The 25,451-nt window shown below is 35.6% G+C and overlaps 1 protein-coding gene across 1 annotated transcript in view; it reads left to right on the forward strand.

Annotated features, from left to right (window-relative positions):
- The window catches only part of GLCCI1 (glucocorticoid induced 1), a 106,180-nt gene that overhangs the window by 22,768 nt on the left and 57,961 nt on the right, over positions 1-25,451 (forward strand). The window contains exon 2 of the mRNA XM_052639173.1: positions 6,813-6,964. Coding sequence (XP_052495133.1) covers positions 6,813-6,964 — 152 coding nt within the window. The remainder of the gene's footprint in view (positions 1-6,812; positions 6,965-25,451) is intronic.

Consider the following 25,451-nt stretch of genomic DNA (forward strand, 5'->3'; position numbering starts at 1 on the left):
TCCTAAGCATTCTGCCTGGAGTGCTCTGTGTTTAGATTCGAAGGTTCTTATTTTCATGACTGGCACTCAGTTTAGAAAGTGACCTTTTGAAGGAGATGACTAGAAGTTTAAGTTTACTAGATTCTAGAAGGTGAGCTGCTAGGTGCAGATTTCAAAGAATTGGTTGACTATTTTTGCAGCAGGATACTTTCCTGGATTTATATTCAGACTTTCAGTACCTGTAAATGGAGTAGATTTATAGTCAACAAAATGATTTCTTTTTCTGAGCAGCTGTAACTCTGAAGGATCTAGTCCCAATCCTTTAGACATAAGTTCCTAAGTTTTCAGTAGCATTAGATTCACATGCTTATTAAAGATTCAGAATTTTCTGGTCTTACTAGCAGAGAGTCTCACATTGTTGATGACAAATTAGGCCTGGTATGAGCATGTTTAACAAATGTCCAACACTTTGAGAAGCACTGCTTCAGGACCTCCATGGTTCCCAAGGCTGATGCTTTTGAGTCAGTCTGGTTTGGTTTAAAAAATATGTTGATACCTGGTCCACCTGATTACTACATTCAACTATCTGGGACTATGGGCCAGTAGCCTGCATTTTTAACAAGCTGCCTGGTGATGCTTAGACAGAAAGCCACATCTCAGGCCCCATCTTTGAGATCTGTTGCTTAGTTTCACCTGTGCCTGAGGGCTTTGTACCTTTATGTTCTAGGGATCTCCCAAGATCTGATTTCTAGGTGAAATGCTATGTTAGAAAGCTCCTGCTGTTACTTCTCAGACATGCCCAGATGTTGCACTGGGCATAGCTAAAAGGATTGCCTTACATTTTTCTATTCAATACTAGGTGATTTAAGGTGTGTGTGTGTGCGTGTGCGCGCGTGTGCATACACACACACACATTATGGGATTTAATGGCTTCTTCTTCTTGAATATAACTGTTAAAGGATAAAAAGGTTTTACACACTTGTGTTTTGATACTATTGACTAACATTGTTAATGTGATATATATATGTAAAACTAGTTATTTAATATGAGTTCTGTGTAGAAAGGTCTGGAAAAATTGGTACTTGTTACTTAGTTATCTTAAGCATTCTGCTGAATTGTATGACTTGAGGATTCTTTACAGTTGTAATGTTGGGTTTTGAATAAAGTAAGAAGCAGTTCATTCTTGGTGGTGGTGTGACAATAGCTAAGTTTCATGGAGTTATAGTCCTTAAACAGTAGTTGAAAGAACAGTAGCTCTTTTTCAGAAGGTTTAACCAAGTGGTCACTGAAATGCTTTCTTTAAGTTTAGATGTGCTTTGCTTGTAACATCAGTGTTAATAGAAAGCTTGGCTTATAATCTTTATTGAGAGCTAAACTCAGAAAATCAACAATTTTTACTTTTTATTTACTTATGCAGACCGAACCTATGAAAACGTTGGAGTGTGTTAAAGTTTTAAGAAAAGCATGTGAGCATTTTTTATTATGTGTATTAGTGTACATTCTGTATGGCTACCTTATGGCACTCTAAAATATTGCATCCTTTTTATCACCTGGTGAGGTTGGTTTAAAATGTGTGGTGGCTTGTTTCATGTTACTAGAGTGTAGCTAAAGTTCTTAAAATTTCTAACAATAATTTTTTTTTAATTTGTAGAAATTCCACTTAACTTTGTTAATTTTCTACTTCAGATTAGTTTCTCAATACATCAGATTTCCAAAGCCACTAGTCAGTCAATCTTCAGTTATTGCCTTTAAATGAGTTGGGAACTAACTAATGAATCTAACATCATATTACAGTTCTCTGGCAGTTAGACTTTAGGTGTCTTTTCCCTGTTTAGAACAATGCCTTGTATGCTATTTGGATTCAGAGTTTCTAATATGGCTTCTTGCTTTTAAACCTATTATACTATGATCAAATTGCCTTAAATTTCCAATTGGCTGTTAGAAAGCAATAATTATTTTGTACAGTCCTCAGCAGGTATGCCAGAGGAACCCCAAGCCTACACTGCTCCATCCTCAGGGAAGATAAGGGGAGAGGGATAGTACCGCCTGTGTGTGTTGGGTATGTTAGTCGCTCAGTCTGTCCAACTCTTTGCAACCCATCAGGCTCTTCTGTCCATGGGATTCTCCAGGCAAGAGTACTGAAATGGGTTGCCATTCCCTTCACTAGGGGATCTTCCCAACCCAGGGATTGAACCCAGGTCTCCCGCACTGCAGGCAGATTCCTTACTGTCTGAGTCACCAGGGAAACCTAATATAACCTGTAGATGGATTCTAATGAGGACATCATTTTACAGAATGCTGCATGAGTGGTCATCTTCTGATCCTAATGTGATGGTACTGGAAACAGATGTGATTTTTTCCAGCCATCACATTTTGTTGCTGAATTTACTTACTCTGCATTTTACCCTCAAATATGTAAGTGGGAGATGTTAGCAACAGAACCACAAGTGGCATGTTAAGAGTCTTACTCCTTGACAGTTGCCCTTGATGTAGTTAGAACATATCACTCTAGCTGTCTCTCACCTACTTTTTGCCTTGTGTGCCTTCTTGTCCAGCACTGGTGTGCATGTGCCATAATATACTACTTTATATTAGAGCTTAATTCTACATATTACATCTCCCTCAACCATAATGTAAATTCCTTGAGGAGAATATGGAATTTATTTTGTCATTCTCCTTGGTACATCAAACAGTACTTTTCATATAGTAGACATTCATCAAGTTTTAATCAGTGGTGGTTATTACCTGGTTTCACCACATATGAAGTTACTATTTTTCTGATGCCTGTTTAGCTTAAGTAATGATAATAAGTATTTAATTGATTTTCTTTCATACTTCAGAATATTTATTTTAGCAATTTTACTAATTTTAATTAGATTTTATTATTTAAGTGCTTATACATTTAAAGATTGTTTAAGTATAGTAATGTATGTTTCTAGTGGATACAGTGTCCTCTTGTTTGATTTACTTGAGGTAATTTTGTAATAATTAGTTGAGAAATGTTGTGATCACCCAGTTCAAAACTAAATACTTATTCTAATCACAGCTGTAATCATGAAATAAAGAATTTATTATGTTGGCTATATAAATGGAGTAGCCCCCCTTATCCACAGGGGACATGTATCAGGACCTCCAGTTGAGCCTAAACCTGCAGATACTATTATATCCTGTATATCCTGTATTTTTCCCGTACGTAAATACTGATGGTAAAGCTTATTTTATAAGTTAGGCACAGTTAAGAGATTAACAACCACAACAATAAAATAAAAGTTGTAAGAATATACTGTTATGGGGACTTCCCTATTGGGCCAATGCAAGGGGCCTGGGTTCGATCCCTGGTCAGGAAACTAGATCCCACATTCTGCAACCAAATATCCTGCCATGCCGCAACAAATACCAAACATCCCACGTGCCACAGCTAAGACCCAGTGAAGCCAGATTAAACATTTTTTAAAATATATTGTAATAAAGGTTATGTGAGCAAAGTCTCTCTCTCAAAATACCTCATACAAATATAATGCCTTTTCCATCTTAACTAAGTATTTATCGCGCACTATGGCTCTTTGGCAGTTTGAGGTGCAGTGGCAGAAGAAACCAAATTTCTTTTTCCTTCTTCACAATTTCACAGATAAAAGATTTGTTCTTACCATAGATATTAGTAACCTGAGCATTTAATATTTTTTCCTTTCCTTTATTAAGCTGAGAACTTTCGCATTTTCACTTCAAGGGAGTATGTCTCAGCATCTCTTCAGCGTAGCGGGTTGCCAGCATTGCTACTCTTCTGCTTTGAGCCATTGTTAAGTGAAATAATTGTTACTTACAAACACTGTGATACCAGGACAGTCAGTTGAATAACTGAGAAGGCTAACATGTGGTTTAAAGTTGGGACACAAGTTTTTCATATATAGTGGCTTGCCATTTTCTGGTTGTAGCTGACCTTTATGTAGGCCTTTTTTATTGCTAAAAATGATTCTTTTGCAAGGGATAATCTGTCTTTGTCCCTTGTTTCTTCTTGGTGGAGAGAACGTAATATAACTTTAAAATTTTTTAAATAAATCATTATAAGTCAGATTATGAGAGATGTTAACTTTCTCTGCTTCCTAAAGTTGCTAAAATTTGTACGTATTGCTTTTATAACCAAATTTAAAAAAAATAATTAATAGAAATAGCTCCTGCTAGTTGAACTACAAACAGTCTGCATGTCTTCTGAATTGCTTATGGTAGGGGGCGAGATAAAAAGGAGAAAAAGAAGTAAACAATAAGTCATAGAAAACAAATAGCAAGGAAGCATTCTAAGAGGAAGAAAAAGTTCCATGAAAGAGTTACAGATTTAATCAGATTTGTTATAACAATAAATATAAGTGGGACGAACATATATTTTTCAGGAAGAATGCTTACTATAAAGTTTTTTCAAAAGCCTAATTGTATACAGTATACAAGAGTATTAACCTAAATAGCATGATTAAAAGAAACGGAAAATGAACGAATAGGCATACCAGATGCAGTATAATAGAAAGAAAGCATCAAGGGGTGATAAAATTAAATTTGATAGAGTTTAAAAGTAAAAAATAATAAATGGAACAGACTGTAATGGTAAAGCATATAAGTCATAATAATAATGTCATGGATCAATATGTAACCAAATTATACAGAACTAAATTTCTGTAACAGTTTTTTTTCTGGCCACTCAGCGCAGCTTGTGGGATCTTAGTTCCCCAGCCACCAGGATTGAACCCCTGCCCTGCAGTGGAAGTGCAAGAGTGCTAACCACTGGACCACCAGGGAAGCCCTCAGAACTAAATTTAAATGATAAAAATTATAAGAGATAAAGAGAATTTTCATATCTCAGTAGTAGTTTAGAAATTTTGGAGTAGTTCTCTAAATATGTGACAGATCATGGTTCTATTTTATTACTATATTCTGTATTTTTATTTCAGTATATAAGAAAAAGAACTGTATGCTGAAAACAGAAGATATATGCTCTCCATGACTGATGAAATATTTGTAAAAACTGACTATGATTTTTGGTCACGAATAAAATTTCAGGTGATTCCAAACAGTAGAAATAGATTATCCTAGACTTTGCTTATTATAAAATAAAATGAGAGCTAAGTAATAAAGATAGGTAGGAAATCTGGTAATTTCCAGATCTTCTCTAACACTCTTGGGTCAAAGAAGAAATCAGAACTGCAGTTGTTAAGATACAGTTTGGCTCTCCAGCCCTCTGTGTCCAACGAGGTGGACCCCAGGGAGGTGGAAGACCAACTGTAAGAGACTTGAGCTTTCTCAGAGTCTGGTATTCATGAGAGTCCTAGACTCAAAGGACATGAGTTTGAGCAAGCTCTAGGAGAAGGTGAAGGATAGGGAAGCGCGCTGCAGTCCATGCCGTAGCAAAGAGTTGGACATGACTGAGTGACCGATGACTGAACGAAGAGCCAGTCCCCTGCAGAACTGAGGGTGACTGTGTGTGAATAACGTGACAGCTCACAGTATGCTGCATTCCCTTTCATCTTCTGATTTTTAAAAAAAGGACAACAATTTTGTGTTTTGTTTTCAGAAGAATAAAGGACAATATTCAGTAACAAATGTTTCTTGACCCTCTTTAATGTGCAAGGCATTTTCTTTGATGTGAAACATAACTGAATAAGACTAAGCCTTGGATATTTGTAATCCACTGGATTTTATTATAGTATGCACATTTGAGATGCATACATGAACATTTTTTTTATATTTTCATTGTAAAAAAAAACTATAGAGTTCAGTATGATCATCTCTGTTTTCAGCAGAGGTAAAACAGATCATTATAGTAGATTGATTGAACTGTGTAGAATGTCCGGAGATCTTGGTTCCTTTTTACCTCTGTCACTTAATAGCAGTTTTGTTTCATTGGACAATTTAATTTTATCCCTCTGGGCTTTGAATTCTTCATCCATTAAGGAGGAAACTGAATTAAAACAAGATTCTGTATACATGTTTTTTTGTGCACGTGTAGCTGTGAATACATTTATTTGTAAGTATTGAGTATCGACTCCTTTTCAATCTGTAGGGACCAAACCTACCCTCTGGTCAGAAAGGAACGACAGATTTAGGGCTTGATGCAAGCAGAGGAGAGTGTGTATACCTTTAAGAAGGACAGAGATGAAGAAAAGAAGGGCACTGAGAAAGGTTTCACAGAGGCAGCGCGACACCTGCGCTGGTCTTGAAGATAAGTTTTTGCCAAGTGTACAGAGAAGGGGAATATTTTAGATGCAGGAGATGATAGAATAGAGGCAGAGAAGCGAGTACTTCATATTTGTGAAATTGGAGTTTATTAGGTTGTTATGGTTCTTAGTAGTTAGCAGAGGTTTATGGAGGAGTGGTGGTAGCAAGCCATTAAGTATTGAGCTATATGGGAGATGAATTGTGAAAAATAATGGCCTTTGAGTGAAAGACTGAATAAACCGTGGCAATTTTTTTTTAGCAGTGGAGGGAGGTGACCCTGTAAGATAAAGTTAGTGTGGATTCAGAGATGGCAGTTAGGAAACGGGCAGTTTAGTTGAGACATGATGAAGTCTTAATTAAAATAATGGCAGTGGAGATGATATAGAGGGTTAAGAATAGGTCTCTAAAATGAGTGAGCTTTGTAGGGTGTGACAGTATATGCAAAATTTAATATGTGAATGTATTTTCCTTTGGTCTATAAATTTCATCAGCTCATACAGGATGGCTTTTAGGGTAAATATACATTGTGGGGACAATTGGCAGGATGGTATTTTACAAACTATGAAGTTTAAGTAATTTTAAGTTTTACTTTATTCTTATGACTAATGTATTTTTTCCTTCACTTTTTATAGTGGACAGGCCCAAATCTCAGCAAGTTCGAACCTCTAGCACAATAAGGCGAACCTCTTCCCTGGATACCATAACAGGACCTTATCTCACAGGACAGTGGCCACGGGATCCTCATGTTCATTACCCCTCATGCATGAAAGATAAAGCTACTCAGGTAAAATAAGCGAATCAGTTTCATTACCCTATAGTTCTTCTGTTTTGATCACAGTAAAAACGTAATTTAATCAAATTTTCCCAATTATTAAATATATCAAACAAAACGATATCTTTAATAAACTTTAAACTAAAAACTTTTATCACCTGGGTTTTTGAATTATTTAGTATTTAATAAGTAGCACATCAGTCTGTATTAGTGATTTTTGAGGCTTACAGTTTTAAGAATTAACTTTCCTACGGAAATTAATATAATGACTAGTAACTATATTAGAAAATACAGGCATATTTCATTATGCTTCTCAGATACTGCCTTTTTTAATACAAATGCAATGTTTTCGGCAGTCTTCAACTGAGCAAGGCTGTCAGCATCAGTTTTTCCAACAGCATTTGCTCACTTCATGTCTCTATCAGAGTCTGTCAATTCTTTCAATGTTTCAAACTTTTTTTATTATTATATGTGTTATGGTGATCCATCATCAGTGATCTTTATTGATACTGTTGCAAAAGGATTATGACTTGCTGAAGGTTCAGATGATGGTTAGCATTTTTTAGCAATGAAGTGTTTTTAATTACAGCATGCACATTGTTTTTTTAAGATGTAATCCTGTTGAACATTTAACAGATGATAGTAATAGAATAAACGTAATTTTTGTATGCACTTGAAAACCAAAAATTTTGCGTGATTTGCTTTATTGTGGTGGTCTGGAACTGAACCTGCAGTATCTCCAAGGTATGCTGGCATAAGTAATTTTTGAAGAATACCTGTGCAGTTCTTGGAAATAATTTGTAAAGTATTAATACATGGCTAAGGAAATTAATGTTAAAGGATTTTTTCCCTGTTTAAAACCAAAATTGAAATCGAGAAAGAAATAGAAAATTTTCTGTTTGTCACACTTTCCCATTTTTGGTCATACTTTCCCTATTTGTGGAAGATTTCTGAAGCTTTTGATTTGAAAAGTTTTCCTTCCATGGCAGGAAAATATCTGAAAACATCCTAATATATGGTTTCTGAATTCCTGACCATATCTGTATAGCATTGGTCAATCAGCATTATGAAGAATTACTAAGAGTATGAGAGATGGCTGTTGGCCTTAAGGACCTTACAGCATAGTTGGGAAGATAAGATGTAAATGGAAGAAAATTGGTAACAGAAGACAGAGTATAATTAGGTATTCGATGAACGGAGCATTGAAATGTAAGGGAATTCAGAGGAATGGGAACATTTTTGGCCTTGTGGATGAGGGAAATAGAAGGATTAGAGTTTCATGTCTGAAGAATGAGGGAAAGAGGAGAAAATTTTGGACATGATCTATGAAAACCTTTTCCAGTTTTGTAATTTTCTCAGGCAAGCTTGCAGCCATGACATTAGCTTTTTTATCCCCATCCTCTCAGTTTGTCTGTGTAATACTTTAGGTCTCCTGCACCAAGTGTTCTGCTTTCCACTCTTGATGAGAAAAAAGAGCAGTTTGATGTAGTAGGCCCTGGGATGTGGGCCTGGACACTTAGACATGGTCATGGATAATTCAAGACTATCTTTCTGGAGGGGCTGGACTCAGAAGTGTGATAGAGTATAGGAATAGACTATAAAAAGAAAGAAGGTCAAGAGATCAAGGACTCAGTTTTTAGAAATGCACACAAGGGAAGGATAAAAAATTAATGTATTCACCTGGTAGCAACGAGAAGACAGTTACAGTTACTATTTACCATGTACTTTGTATTTTTATATCTGTGTTTCATTCTCATTTAATTCATTCTTAAGGACATTATAAAATTACACAATGGAGAAGCAGAAATTCAGGGAAGTTAAGTGACTTACTCAGTATCATAAAGCTAGAAAATGCTGGAGCCAGGTTTCTAATCAGGTTAATTTGTCAGCCAATCTCAACTTCAATTTTCTAGGGGTTTTAGGATAAATGGAATAGTATGTGTGTGTGTATCACCTAGTAGAGTAATTGGCACTATACTTAAAAATGGTAGGTATTCTTTTTATATTAAAAATAAATCCTATCTTTTATTGAATATATATGCTTTATGCTGACATTCTCCAAAAACATTATCTTACTCATTCTTCACCAAAATTCTGAGGAAGAAGAGGAAACAGAAAAAGAGCAAAAGCTTAGAGAAAACTAAAATAGTGTAGCCTTACACACCAAAGGGAAATTTGTTTTAGTAAAGAAAAGATTATGAACAGTCTTAGGTACTATCGCGAGGTCACAGAACGTAAGCACTAGATGTAGGGATTAGGGGCCTATTGTCTTGGAGAGTGAAAGACTGAAAATATGCCAAGAGGGGAGGATACTTGGGAGTTAAGAAGAGAGTGATATGGAGATAACAGCAAAAGGAGCTGGGTAGGTTTCTTAACCATATCTGTTTCTTTACCTGTGCAGTGGGATTAATGAAACCTAACTCGTGATAATGTTGGATGACTAAAGTGAAAGTGAAGTAGCTCAGTCTTGTCTGACTCTTTGCGACCCCATGGACTGTAACCTATCAGGGTCCTCTGTCCATGGGATTCTCCAGGCAAGAATACTGGAGTAGGTTGCCATTTCCTTCTACAGGGGATCTTCCCAACCCAGGGATCGAACCCGGGTCTCCTGCATTGCAGGCTGGCACTTTAGGATAATATTTGAAAGTGAATGGGCTTCCCTGGTGGCTCAGTGGTAAAGAATCTGCCTGCAATACAGGAGACTTGGGTTCAATCCCTGGGTCAGGGAGATCCCCTAGAGAAGGGACTGGCTACCCACTCCAGTGTTCTTGCCTGGAGAATTCCATGGACAGAAGAGCCTGACAGGCTACAGTCCATGGGGCCGCAAAGAGTAGGACACGACTGAGTGACTACTTGAAAATGAATACGGCAATACATAGGTTATTAGCAGTAGATACAGACAGGCCCATTTGTAACATTTGCAGAGTCTGGAGCAAATACAAAATGTACACCTACATACCATATACATACTAAATTAAATCAACAAACTGTTACATAAAATCTGTTTTATCCATTCATTCTTTATATATAAACCTTCCTATAGACCTTGAGGTTCATGCTTGAAAAGAAGTCCAGGATTCTTCAGAGTTGAATGCCAGAATGTGTCTGCATGATGCTGAGCCCACCCCACCCTCTGAGTTGGAACCCATAACTCTTCCTGTCACTCACACCACTCTATACTCTGAGGGGTGGCTTTATGTATCTGTGTCAACCGCCTAGTCTTCACCTTCATACTCCATATATACTTTCTCAGAGAGTGAGACCAGGAGTAGGCCTTTGTAGACCCTGGGAATCAGATCTGGCGTGGTTTGAACAACAAACTCATGAGTCTAGGTTATCCAGAGCAAAGTTGATGGCAGAGGTGTGGGCTCATGATGTGTATGCCCTTCTGACCCCAGAGTCTCTTCACCCTTTGGGAAGAGGCATGGCTAGAAGAGGGCCACAGCAGTTCCCCCAAAAGCTTGAAGTCCAAGGTAGGACCTTACTCGCCTGGGTCTTCATGTAGATTGTCTATTTGAGAAGCCAGACATTGATAGGAAGGCAAAATACAGGCCTCGTTTTACATGTGATGTTCTGAGGCTTAGAGAAGTTTAGTAACTTGTATGTTGTTATATAGCTAATAAATATGAAGAGATTTGAATCCAGATTTGGCTGACTCCAAAGGTTTTATGTTTTCTCCAGTTCCTCACTGCCTTCCATAGTAATCACTAAAGTGTGTAGTGCTTACGTCACATGTATAAGAAATGGTCTTGCCCTGAAGCATTTTTAGTTTAATTGAAGATATAAGAGATGAACATAGGAGATGGTTATTATTGTCACATTCATCCTTCCTTGGTTAATTCTTTAACTCTTGGGGAAGGAAGAAGATTATTTTTATTTATTTAGTGGAAATTAGTAAAGAGAAAAGTGGTGCAGTCCATTTGCTACAGATATTAAATACCTAGGCTGTCTGACTTTAGTGGAGGGAATCTCAAGTATTTTCCACTTTTCATTTTTCCATACTTCAGCTACCTTAATTGATGGTTAGAAATAGAATTTTTATTGTTTAATACATTTACACATTGGGCCCTTTTAAAAGAAGTTGCATAGTGTGAAAAAGACTGTGGACTTTAGAGACAAATCTTGTGTTCAAATCAAGGCCCAAAATGAGGGAACTTTATGGGACAGTAGAATTGTTGTATATCTTGACAGAGATTTGGTTACAAGGGTGGATATATTATATTTATTAGAACTTATACAAGTATACACTTTGTGCGTTCTAACATACAACTTAACTTTAATATATAGAATATAAATATTGACATCTAAAAGATGTTTAGTTATCCCAGGTTCTTGGATTGGAAGAATTAATATTGTTAAAATGGCCATACTACCCAAAGCAATCTACAGATTTAATGTTATCCATGTCAAATTACCCGTGACATTTTTCACAGAACTATAACGAATGATACTGAAATTTATATGAGACCACAAAGGACTTAGAATTGCTAAAGCAATCCTGAAGAAAAAGAATAAAGCTGTATGCATAACCTCCCAAATTTCAGGCAATACTGCAATGCTGTAGGAATAAAAAGAGTGCAATATTGGCCCCAAAACAGGTATATATATCAGTGGAACAGAATAGAGAGCCCAGAAATAAACCCACAAACCTACAGTCAGTTAATCTTTGACACAAGAGGCAAGAATATTCAGTGGGGAAAAGACAGTCTCTTCAGCAAGTGGTTGTGGGAAAGCTGGCCAGCCACATATAAATCAATGAAGTTGGAACACCCCTTTACAACATACACAAAAATAAACTTAAAATGGCTTAGAGACATAAATAAAGATGTGATGCCATAAAACTCCTAGGAGAGGGACTTCCCTGGTGGTCCAGTGACTAAGAATCCACCTTGCAATGCAGGGGATGTGGAGGCTCCTTCCTTAGTGAAATAACTAAGATCCCACATACCACTGGGCAATTTAGCCTGTGTACCACAGCTAGAGAAAGCCCATGTGCTGCGACAAAGACCCAGCAGGGCCAAACAAGAAAGAAAGAGTAAGACTCCCGGAAGAGAACACAGGCAGACATTCTGTGACACGAATTGTTCTGTATTCTGTGATATAGATCATACTACCAGCGTTTTCTTAGGTCAGTCTCTCTCAAGGCAAAAGAATCAAAAGCAGAAATAAACAAATGGGAGCTAATCAAACTTACAAGTTCTGCACAGCAAAGGAAACCATAAAGAAAATGAAAAGACAACCTATGGAATGGGATAAAATATTTGCAAATGATGCAACTGACACAGATGGGCTTAATTTCCAAAATACACAAACAGTTCTGACAGCTTAATATCAAAAACCAACTTAATCAAAAAATGGGCAGGACAGCTAACTAGACTTTTCTCCAACGAAGACATACAGATGGGCAACAGGCACATGAAAATATGCTAATCATTGCTAATTATTAGAGAATTGCAAGTCAAAATTGTGATGAGTTATCACTTCACACCAGTCAGAAAAGCTGTCATCAGAAAGTCGACAAATAAGAAATCTTGGAGACGGTGTGGAGAAAAGGAAACCCTCCTACACTGTTAATGGGAATGTAAATTAGTACAGCCACTATGAAAAACAGTATGGAGGTTCCTTAAAAAACTAAAAATAGAGCTACCATATGAGCCAGCAATCCTAATCCTGAGCATATATCCAGAAAAGACAAAAAACTCTTAAAAAGATACATGCACCCAATTTCATAGCAGCACTGTTTACAAGAGCCAAAACATGGAGCAACCTGTGGCCGTCAACAGATGAAGAAGATGTGCTATATGTTATATAATGGAATATTACTTAGCCATAAAGAAGAATTAAATATTTTCATTTGTAGCAGTATGGATATACATAGAAATTATCATACTAAGTAAAGTGAGTCTGATAAAAGACAAATACTATGATATCACTTACGTAGAATCTAAAAAAATGATACGAATGAACTTACAAAACAGAAGCTGACTCGAAGACATAGAAAACAAACTAGTGATTACAAAAGAGGAAAGGAGGAGAGAGAGAAATTAGGACCTTGGGATTAACAGGTACAAACTACTATATATAAAATAGATAAACACGGTTTTACTGTGTACCATAGGGAACTATATGCAATATGCTGTAATAACCTATAATGGGAAAGAATCGGAAAAAGAACATTTATGTATGTGTGTGTATGGATCACTTTGCTGCACACGGGAAACTAATGCAATATTCTAAATCAAACTACTTCAATTAAAAAAATGTAAGACCTGTTTTTCAAAAGCATCATTTGGAGTTTTTTTCCTCTGTGTCTTAGATTCAAGCAACTAGTTCAAGAAAGTAAAAAAGACCCAATAATTGATGATATTCAACAAAGTTAAAAAAAAAAAGATTAAGGATTTGAATATAGGATCCAAAGTCATTGAAATCCTAAAAGAAAACGTAGGTGGTAAGCTCCTTGATATGAGTCTTGGTGATGATTTTTTTTGGATTTAAAACTTAAAAGTGAAGACAATACAAGAAAAAATAAACAAGCAGAACAACATCAAACTAAAAAGCTTCTGCACATCAAAGGAGGCCATAGACAAAATATAAGGCAACGTACTAAATGGGAAGCCTGGTCACGAAGAGTTGGACACAATTTAGCAACTGAACAACTATAATGGGAAAAAATATTTGCAAATTATATATCCTATAAAGGGTTTGTATCCAAGATATACAAAGAACTCAGACAACTCAATAGCAAAACAATCTAAAAAAACAGGCAGAAGACCTGAATAGACATTCTTTCAAAGACATACAGATGGCTACCAGACGCTCGATATCACTAATCATCAGGGAAATGCAAATCAAATACACGATGAACTGTCACCTCATACTTGAAGAAAATATTATCAAAAACACAAGAGATAACAAGTGTTGGTGAGAATGTGGAGGAAAGGGAATTCTTTTGTTGTTGTTGTTTTTTTTTTTTTGAAAAGGGAATTCTTGTCCTGTTTGTAAGAATGTAAATTGGTGCAGTTACTACAGAAAACAGCATAGCGGTTCCTTAAAAAGTTTAAAAATAGAACTACTATATGATTTAGCAGTTCAATTTCTGGGCATTTATCCAAAAGAAAATATTAGCTTGAAAAAAGCATAGGCACCCTCATGTTCATTATGGAATTACTTAACCAAGATAGGGATGCATTTTAACTGTCTGTTGATAGATGAATTTATCAAGAAAATGAATAGATAAAAAATACTATTATTCAGCCATAAAAAGAAGGAAATCTTGCCATTTGTGACATCATGGATGGACCTTGAGGGTATTATACTAAGTGAAACAAGTCAGATAAAGACAAATACCATATCTTATCACTCATACATGGAATCAAAAACAAAAATCTACCATCTCCTAGATACAGAGAACAGATGGTAGTTGCCAGGGTGGAGGGGGTTCAGTTCAGTTCAGTCACTCAGTTGTGTCCGACTCTTTGCGACTCCATGAATCGCAGCACACCAGGCCTCTCTGTCCATCACCAACTCCCGGAATTCACTCAGACTCACGTCCATCGAGTCCGTGATGCCATCCAGCCATCTCATCCTCGGTCATCCCCTTCTCCTCCTGCCCCCAATCCCTCCCAGCATCAGGGTCTTTTCCAATGAGTCAACTCTTTGCATGAGGTGGCCAAAGTACTGGAGTTTCAGCTTCAGCATCAGTCCTTCCAAAGAAATCCCAGGGCTGATCTCCTTCAGAGTGGACTGGTTGGAAGTCCTTGCAGTCCAAGGGACTCTCAAGAGTCTTCTCCAACACCACAGTTCAAAAGCATCAATTCTTCGGCGCTCAGCTTTCTTCACAGTCCAACTCTTACATCCATACATGACCACAGGAAACACCATAGCGCGGTAGTTAAAACGGGTGAAGGGAGTCAAAAAGCACAAACTTCTAGTACTAAAGTCATGGGGATATAATTCACAGCATGGTATGTATACTTGATAATACTGCATTGCATATTTGAAAGTTGTTAAGAAAGAAAATCTTAAAAGGTCTCACCACAAGGAAAAAGCTTTTTGTAACTATGTATGGTGGCAAATTTCACTAGACTATTGTGATCATTCAGCAAATATTTGTATATATACAAATATTGAATTATGTTGTATACCCAAAACTAATACAATGTCATATGTCAGTTATACCTCAATTTAAAAGAAAGCTAGAGCACTCACTTTGACAAGACTAACATCAAACATACATGCATATGTTACTGATTGTTTTCTTTAAATCAAAAATGATTCATTAGGTGTGAAATGCCATTTCATCTTTGAAATGAAGGTTGTTTTAACTCATAACCTATAATCTGGTGAGTTTTTAAATACTTAATTGATCATAGTTACACTTCTGAAATGAATACTATTCATTTATGGAGTTGTTTAAAATATATAGTAGCAACTGAAGTGTTTAATGTTTCACTATGTTTGTTTCAGTATTGAGAAATGAGGTCTGAAAGTTTTTCTTTCTATAGTGTAATCCTTAGATTTCTGTGTTATATTTGCTTCATAAAAAAGATTTTGCGAGATTTCCTTCCTCTGTTCTGGCATGGTGTAAATTTCATCTCTGTTATCTGTTACTTGGATCTGAAAGAATTTCCCCTATGAAGCAGATTAGTATGTGTTTGGATTATAGCTCTTTAGTAAATCTCAGTTTATTCCATGGCTGTTAGTTTCTTTTGATTTCTGTCTCTTTTGTTCAATTTTTTCATTTGTTTTCCTAGAATATAATCTAGTTCATCCAAATTTTCAAGGGTATTTTCATAGAGTTTCACAAAGTACTTTTCTATAATTCTTTCAACTTTTTGTTTATCTGCAGTTATTTTTCTGTTCTCATTTTTAATATTGTATATATTTGAGTTCAAGTAATTAAATTTACTAGGTTATATATTAAATTTTTTAAGGTGTTGAATTTATTTTCCTGTTTTTCTTTTTTCGAGTTCCTTGCCCTCTGTCTTTGATCTGTTTTTGCCTTTCTTCTGCCTTCCTGGCATATGCAGTGCTCTTTCTCTGGATTCTGAGGATTAATGCTTAATTTTTTTATTCATGATACTTACTGTTTAGTAATGTACGTGTTTTATGCATTTTATGCCAAGATTTACCTTCTGAGCTCAATTTTGGCTCATATGTTTCCATTATTTGTATTTTCAAGAGATTATGCAATTTCAGTTTTGATACTCTGTTTAAAATATGAGAGTTTTTGTTTGCTTTGTTTTAAACTTCCAAATGGTTTAAGTTTCTTTTCCTAATAAAAATTCAATTTCTAGTTTTATTGCATTATAGTATAGACTAATAGGTTTTTGGAAACTTCATTGATTTTCCTTGTAGCTTAATATATGATTTATTTTTTCTTACTTCTCTGTATTTGAAAATGAGGATACAGTCTTTACTTTTTTTTAATTTATTTATTTTTTTAATTTTTTTTAATTTTAAAATCTTTAATTCTTACATGTGTTCCCAAACATAAGAATTCATAACATATTGGCATGCGTGCTAAGTTGCTTCAGTTGTGTCTGACTCTTTGCAGCCCTATGGCCTATAGGCTCCTCTGTCCATGGGATTGTCCAGGCAAGAATACTGAGGTGGGTTGCCATGCATTCCACCAGGAGATCCTCCTGACCCAGGGATTGAACCCATGACTCTTACATCTCCTGCATTGGCAGGAGAGTTCTTTAGCACCTAGTGCCACCTGGAAATCCCTCATTGCATATTAATTCAGCCATATTAATTATATTAGTTTCCATATAGCCCCCTTTATGTCCGTCTGTTTTATCATGAGCTGGATGTTGTTAAAATTTTTGTTGATTTCTGTTTCCAGTGGTCATTGCCTTGTATTTAGATGATAATACAGATATTTTAAAGATGTATATCCATATGTCTTTCTTATGGTTGATACTGTTTATTGTTACTGAAGAGTCAATGTCTTGATTAATATTTTTCCCTGAATATAACCTTTTTATGATATAAATTAACATTGTAAACTCATTTTCATTGGCCAGGAGCTGTGGTTTGGGAACCAGATGGCTTGGTTTTTTGTTGTTGTTAAAACTTACAGTTGGAATTGTCTTTTTTGTGTATTTTTTAATTTTATTTTTAATTGGAGGATAACTGCTTTACAATTGAAAATAAAAGTGACAAAAATACAAAAAAAAGGGATAAGAGGATGACAGAGGATAAGATGGTTGGATGACGTCACTGATTCAATGGACATGAAGGAGATGGCAATAGGAAGCCTGGCATGCTGCAGTCCGTAGGGTCATAAGGAGTTAGACATGACGCGGCAACTGAACAATAACAATTGCTTTACAATATTGTGTTGGTTTCTGTCGTACATCCGCATGAATCAGCCATAGGTATACATATGTTTCCTCCCTCTTGAACCTCCCCCCCACCACATCCCACCCATCTAGGTTGTCACAGAGTACTATGACCAAATAGCTTGGTTTTGAATCTTGGCTCTAGCATTTTAGCTTTGTAATTTTGGGCAGATCACCACTTTGCCTGTTTCCTCATTTATTAATGGAGTATTCTACCTCACAGGATTGTTGTAAGGGTTAATTTGGGTTAATGAACTTAAAATGCTAAGTATAATGACTGGTATATTAAGTGTCAGTAAGTCAGTATTGTTGTTCAGTTGCTAAGTCATATCCAGCTCTTTGCAGCCCCATGAACTGCAGGACACCAGGCTTCCCCGTCCTTCCCTGTCTCCCGGGTTCGCTCAGACTCACGTACACTGAGACAGTGATACCATCCAGCCATCTTATCCTCTGCTCCTCTTGCCCTCAGTCCTTCCCAGCATCAGGATCTTTTCCAGTGAGTCCGCTCTTGGTGTCAGGTGGCCAAAGTATTGGAGCTTTAGCTTTAGTCCTTCCCATGAGTATTCGGGGTTGATATCTTTTAGGATTGACTGGTTTGACCTCCTTGCAGTCCAGGGGACTCTCAAGAGTCTTCTTCTCCAACACCACAATTCGAAAGCATCAATTCTTTGGTGCTCAGCCTTCTTTATAGTCCAACTCTCACATCCATACATGACCACTGGAAAAACCATAGCTTTAACTGTATGCACCCTTGTCAGCAAAGTGATGTCTCTCCTTTTTAATATGCTGCCTAGGTTTGTCATAGCTTTTCTTCCAAGAAGCAAGCGTCTTTTAATTTTGTGGCTGCAGCCAATGTCTGCATTGATTTTGGAGCCCAAGAAAATAAAATCTGTCACTGTTTCTACTTTTTCACCATCTATTTGCCATCAAGTGATGGGACCAGATACCATGATTTTCATTTTTTGAATATTGAGTTTAAAGCCAGCTTTCACTCTCCTCTTTCACCGTCATCTTTAGTTCCTCTTTGCTTTCTGCCATTAGAGTGGTATAATCTGCATATCTGAGGTTGTTCGTATTTCTCCTGGCAATCTTGATTCCAGCTTGTGAGTCATCCAGCCTGCATTTCACATTACTTACATTTACTAGCAGAGAAAAAAAAATAGGTGGATGTTTGGATATTGGCCGTGGCACTCTTATTTCACAACTGGAAAGGGGAACTTCCAATAGCAATTTCTTCCTCCTTTTTTCCCACCTGTTTTCCATGGTTTTTCTTTCAGTGTTTCTGTCATTTGTCTTTTTGTTCTGATAAATCTTGCTTGTTGCTGGAAATAATTATCTTGAGCCATTTATATATATTTTTTGAGTCATCTGCCATATATCTCTTTGTTAGGGAAAAATGACATGGTAAGCCTGACTTTTTTTTTTAGCCTGATGGTTTTTAAACGTCTGATGGCCAGTTGAGGTGTGAGTAGCTTTTCCTTCTGTCTGAGTCCTTCCTCTTTGAATGCTGGTCTATCCCCCTTATACATCTTCTCTGCAAAGTTGGTATCAGAAGAAGATTTCAGAACTTCCCATTTATCTCTTGTATTCTTTGAAGGGTAAGAAATGGAATGGTTAGATTTTTAAATGAAATTCTGCATAGTTCTTTCTTTTCTCCAGATTGATGTTTTTCTTTGATATTTTGTTGTTTTTAATTAATTTTCAAATTTTACAGTGTGCAACATTTAAACATGCCCAAAAGGTACATAAGATAAACTTTTAATTTATTTTTCTTCATTTCATTGAGTGTATGGAGTTTCATGGTCTTATGCCAGTGTCTTTCACTAAAAATCCTTTTTATACTTATTTTTAAGAAACAGATCTGGAGTAGGTACTTACTGTTGACTCGAGCCAACGTATGATAAAGTCAACAACTCAGCTAAAATATATTAATTCTTTGCTATTGAAAATACACATTTAAAACACTCTAACCTTTTCTTCCCTTCACAAAAGGAGTTTGGGTGGCGAGGACTTTAATCAAAGGAGTAGGTGATACACTTCAAATAGTAATAGATATAAAAGAGAACTTTCAGTTTTACCACTCTGATCAGAAGCTCATTTCCTGACCAAAAGTCATACTTTGTACAGCTCTTTGGGTTTCCTGCGCCCTTGCTGAAGAGCTTGCTGTTGAAGTTTAAGAAGCGGTAGTTGTTGGAACAGTTTTGAACAGGGGAAGCTTTTCTTGAAATAGAAGCAAGTCTAAAGATCTTGGCCTGTTAGATTGCATTCCAGGGACCTAAATTGTTAAGTTTTATGAAGCTGGTCCCCAACTGGCACTTGAGTAAGTTTATAAAGATTCTATCTTGTTTAGGATCTCCATTACTTTTTCTTTCAGCCGTTAGGTAATTAAAAGACGATTTTTCTAATCCTAGAGTTGAACTGTCCACATGATAGGAGTCATGTTCCTAGTTGAGGGAGTAATATTTTTGGTTGCCAAAGAAATATACTCAGATGTACTGATGAAAAATTTAAATACATAGCTAAAATACAACATTTACTATTTTACTGAACAATATTTACTATTTTACTCATCAATTTCAACTACCACCACTAAAATTAACAGAAACTCCAAGTTCTCCTTATTAATTTTTAATAATGTATCCATTTAAATCAAAAGTAGAAGGTAAATAGCAGAGGCCTTCCCCATACTCCTGTTGCCTATGCACCAGTGTCTTCCCATTACCAGAAATGTTTAACAGTTAACAGATCAACCTTTTTTTCTTTATCGCCTCCCTTCCCTTTACCCCTAAACTAGCTCTAGGAAAAGTTGTGCAATAGGTCGTATTTATTTGAAACAACCTTCTTAGACTGTCTTCTTGTCCTTTGTTGTCTGGTACATTGTTTCTCAACTTTTCATATCCTAAAATCTATCAGTTTTCTATCAAAAATCCTATGATATTAGGAAGACATTTATTGGAGATATTAAGAGTTAAGAATTTAAGAACTGGGTCATAGTTAAGGGTGTATGTAGTATGGGAAAGCAGTATGCCTTTCAAGTTGTTAATAACTTGGTATAAATTTTTGAATAAATGATTGGCATAAAATACATCATGTTTCCTACATTGGTAGGAAACATTAGTGAAAATAAGTGTTTATGCTGTTGAAATTCTTAAAGCTTTTGGGGGTAACACTAGTACCTAATGGTAAAGCACAGTAAGTAGGACATGGTAGATGCTGATAAACGTTACCTGTCTTTGTATTGGAATCTATAGTATTTTATTCTTTAAATACAATAATACTGAATTGAGTAGACAGTAGTACTAGTGTCAATAATTGTGCAGTTATGAACATTAAGCCTGCACTGGTCAGAAGTGGCATAGAAATGATGCAACTAACTCATGGCATGCTCAGACTCACAGACTCAGTAAGCAGTTCCTGGTAGGTCAGGATTCATTCAGTCAGAAGTAGCTGTTGTTTTCTACTGTGCAGTCTTACGAGTAAGAAATGGTATTTCAGATTTGTAAGTCCAAGTATGGGAGAGTAGACTTTTATTGCTACAGAAACTCCTACTTCCCTTCTCATTACTAACGTATTCCATTGATGATATTCATGTCATCATCAGTTGAGCACTATTAGTTTTTATGACTTCAGAATGGTATGGAAATATTTTTGGCAGGTATCTAGTCAGTATTAGTATTTCTGATGTCTATCTTGTCAGTCACCTATGTTGCTGATTTTCTGTCAAGTATAAGAGATTAAAAAACATTCAGTTCAGTTCAGTTGCTCAGTTGTGTCCGACTCTTTGCGACCCCATGAATCGCAGCACGCCAGGCCTCCCTGTCCATCACCGACTCCTGGAGTTCACCCAAACTCACGTCCTTTGAGTCGGTGATGCCATCCAGCCATCTTATCGTCTGTTGTCCCCTTTTCCTCCTGCCCCCAATCCCTCCCAGCATCAGAGTCTTTTCCAATGAGTCAACTCTTTGCATGAGGTGGCCAAAGTACTGGAGTTTCAGCTTTAGCATCATTCCTTCCAAAGACATCCCAGGATTGATCTCCTTCAGAATGGACTGGTTGGATCTCCTTGCAGTCCAAGGGACTCTCAAGAGTCTTCTCCAACACCATAGTTCAAAAGCATCAATTCTTAAAAGATACTAAAAGCAATAAAAGTTATTTATCTCTTGGATGATACTGAGGCACTTATAGCCAAATGTGTTTGCCAAATATATTTTTTAAAAGTGTTTGGAAATACTACTTTTAAAAAAGTAAAATTGCTCTCATTATTTACAAGTGGAATCAGTTTTTTGAAACTCAGCAATCAAAGCAAATTGCAGCTGAAAAAATTGCAACAGTAAAGAATGAATGTTTTAATAATGCTCTCTAAAAACTGAAAATTAGTTTGGCTTTAAATTTATCCACAATAAGTAATAAAACTCGTCACAATAGGTATTATTAAGTATAAATACCAAATAATAAGTTAAAATATTCTTTATAATTTTAATTCCTCATATGACTGTCTCCTTTTGGTTAAAGCAGAAACCGGTTGTTTGTCAAGAGTCTATTTAGTAACTGTTTCTGTAAGAAGTCAGAGATTAGCATTTTTGATATATAGTGTACTTTATGTTACGTTATTTCCTTTGTTAAATGTTCTTGAAATGATTTGAGAAACCTGACTGGATAGAATACTAATGTACTCCTCCTTCCCTTTTCTATGACATTACTAGTGCCTCAGTGTGATTTGAAGCTTGGCAAGAAGAGTCTGATAGAGAAGACTAATTATTTTTGAGAAAATACAAGCAATGCTTGGGACTTTCAGGTTTAGCAATACAGGGCTTTTTTAAAATTGAAAAATGAGATTGATTTATAATTTCCTCTTACATAATTATTTTTAATAACCGTTTTTATTGAAATATAATTTATATACCATACAGTTCATCTATTTAGAGTGTACAATTCATGGTTCTTAATATATTCAGAGTTGTGCAAACATTGCCATAATCAATTTTAGAACATTTCCATCCAGTGAAAACCACTGTGCCCATTAGCAGTCCCTCACTGTCTGGCCCCAGCCTTCCTTCCCTCAGCCACACACAGTGCCGAGTATTCTCCTTTCTCCCTCTCTTGGTATGTATGTTCTGAACACTGCATATCAGTGCATGCATGCATGCTCTGTTGCTTCAGTCAATAGCCTCATACAATTTGTAGCCTTTGGTTTCCGGCGTTTTCCATTTAGTATAGTATTTTTAAGTTTCATCCATGCAGTAGCACAGTTATAAGTACTTCATTCCTTTGTATTGCCAAATAATGTTCATGGAATGGACGTGCTACAGTTTATTTGTACATTCTTGAGTTGGTGAACTGCTTCGAACACTTGCATACAAGATTTTGTGTTTACATATGTTTTCATTTCTCTAGGAATTGCTGAAGCATATGGAAGCTCTGTGTTTAACTTTTTCAGGAAAACATTTTTATAGATATTTTTTCCTCCATATAATTAAAGTATAACATGAAAGACATATCTAAACTGAATTATAATTTCCTGTCATATTCTCATTCCACTAATATTTCTGGGTGTTGGACTTTTCAGTTATCTTCAGTTTTCATTTACTCTAAACACTTAAATATTTTGGCTTTTCTAAAGTCTCCAACTCTATTCCCACAGCCAGTGATGGCACTTGCAGTTGTGAGAGAGCCCCAGCCTATTAGTCAGAGGGACCCCTGTGCAGTGGCAAATATTTTATGGTGATATATACTAACCTCTTTATTTAACTTGTAATGTGTCTTCCAAGATAGATTTGAGGTTTGCATCTAAAGTTAGAATTTCTATAAATTCTGTGTTTGACTTTCTCAGAATATACATCCACACTTACAAATTCTATATAACACAGCTCTCTTATTTTTTTAAAATCCTACTTCTAATTTTGAAACAGTAGTCACTGCAGAAGATTTGGAAAATACCCAAAATCTCAAAATAAGCTACTTACAATTCTAATATCCAGATAGCTGTTTCTAACATTTTGATGTATATACCCTCTTATATTTTGATTATTTACATTTAGAAAATTAAAAAAATTTAAATTACCATTTAAACAATAGAGTTCAAAAAATAGACAGTTCAGATGATATTGCAGGTAGTGTTTTATAACCTATTTAATAAATCATAACATTTTCTTATGTCATTAAGTATTAAGTCTCTTTTTTAAATCTTGATTTTTCTCAGCTGAAAAAAAGAATTTATAATTGTCTAGAATTCTTACATATTTATATTTTGAAATATCTCTTTAAAGTCTTTTTCTCTGTGTGTGTATTTGGTTACTAAAGTGGGATTACAGTCTGTTCAGTGTGTTTTCTTGTATTATAAGACTGTTCCACAATTTTTCTTTTCTCTGTTGATAGACATTTATTTCCACTGCTTCTCTTGGTGTGCATTTCAGATTAGTTTTTAGAAGTACATTTACTATGAATATTCTTAAGATTTGGGGCACATTTATGATTGCTTTTATTCAAATTAACGTTTCTTACAGATCAGGCAAATACTTTTATCATGTATAACATAGCGACTGAACTGAACTGAACATAGATGTGATAGTTGATTTCTGTGGTATTTCCTGTTTTTAAAAATTGCTATCCAGAGATGTACCACCAACACCTCCATCACCTTAAGATCTGGAAACAGAAATATAACTTCTTAACTCTTCTGAATAAGTTCCCTGGCTAATAATCTGGAAAATCACAAACCATTACTACACAGGCTTTTATTCAGTTGTGTGTGGAACATTTTTAAGCCTACATAGACATGGATTTTATACATTTTTGTAATCTAACAGAATGAGCAGGTAACTTAGTATGTAGCTGGAGCATGATGAAAAAATTTGAGGGTGTAACTGCTCTCACTGAATTCCTAAAGCTCTTGTTTTTAGCCAGACTCTTCCTTTTGTACACTTCTTAATTAGTGAAGAGACTATTCATGTTTATATTTGGTTATAAAACTATATAAACTTATATACAGTTACTGGGAAAGCAAAGCGTAATATTATCATCACAGTCTTTTTGTGCTCTATTTTTTAATGCTTCATCAGGATAGTCTTTTCAAAATGATCTTTTCAAAGTTTTTAAAAAGTTAAAAAAATTTATTAGTCAAAAGAAAACCAAATCTCTCAAAGACATGAATAATGAGGGGTTTGTCATTTTCTAGTTTAAAAGCTTTTCTGTACCTTAAAATCAGATTATAATCTTAATTATTAAATTAATTATCATTGATTTTTCAAGTAATTCCATTTCTTTTCTTGTCAAGTTTATTAGTACCATAATGTTAAGTATCATCTATTTAAGTAAAGTAAAAGTAAGTAGCAGTTAGGAATCGTATTTCTGTAATACACTATAAACTATAGTAAATTTTTAAGACTAAATTTAAACCACACAAAAAATACAGATTTTAAAGTTTTATAACTAAGTTTTAAGTAAGATTAAGAGAATTTTCTGAAGTGATTCACTTTTTCTTTTTTTTTTTGGTGAGATTTTTGGAACTGACTCTAGGCTCTTGCATATTGAAAAAGAATATTTTGCTAGGAGTTAGTTTGATCCATTTTGAAGTTGATAAAGCAGGAAAGCATATTCACCCTTGATGTCTGTGAATATAGATATGAATCGCACAAGTACCCATTGTTCATATCTAATAAAAGACCCCTATCCAAAATATGCAAACATCTTTTAAAACTCAACAAGAAGAAAACAAACTAGCTGATTAACAAATAGGCCAAAGACCTTAACAGACAGGTCACTAAGGAAGATGTACACACTGTGAACAAGCATATGAAAAGGTGTTCCACATTATAGGTTATTAGGGAAATGCCAGTTAAAATGAGGTACTCCACACATCTATTAGAATGGTCAAAATCCAGTACTCTGACAACACCAGATGCTGAGCAGAATGCAGAGCAACAGGAACTGTCATATGTTGCTGGTGGAAATAGGAAGTGGTACATCCACTTTGGAAGACGGTTTGGCAGTATCTTACAAAACTTAAGTATACTCTTAGCTTACAGACCAACATTCATGTTCCTTGGTATTTACCCAAAGAAGTTGAAAACTTAACAAACACCTGCATACAGATATTTACAGCAGCTTTATTCATAATTGCCAAACTAGGAAGCAACCAAAATATCCTTCAGTAG

Source organism: Budorcas taxicolor, chromosome 4 (genome assembly GCF_023091745.1).
Source record: "Budorcas taxicolor isolate Tak-1 chromosome 4, Takin1.1, whole genome shotgun sequence".
Taxonomy (NCBI): Eukaryota; Metazoa; Chordata; class Mammalia; order Artiodactyla; family Bovidae; genus Budorcas; species Budorcas taxicolor.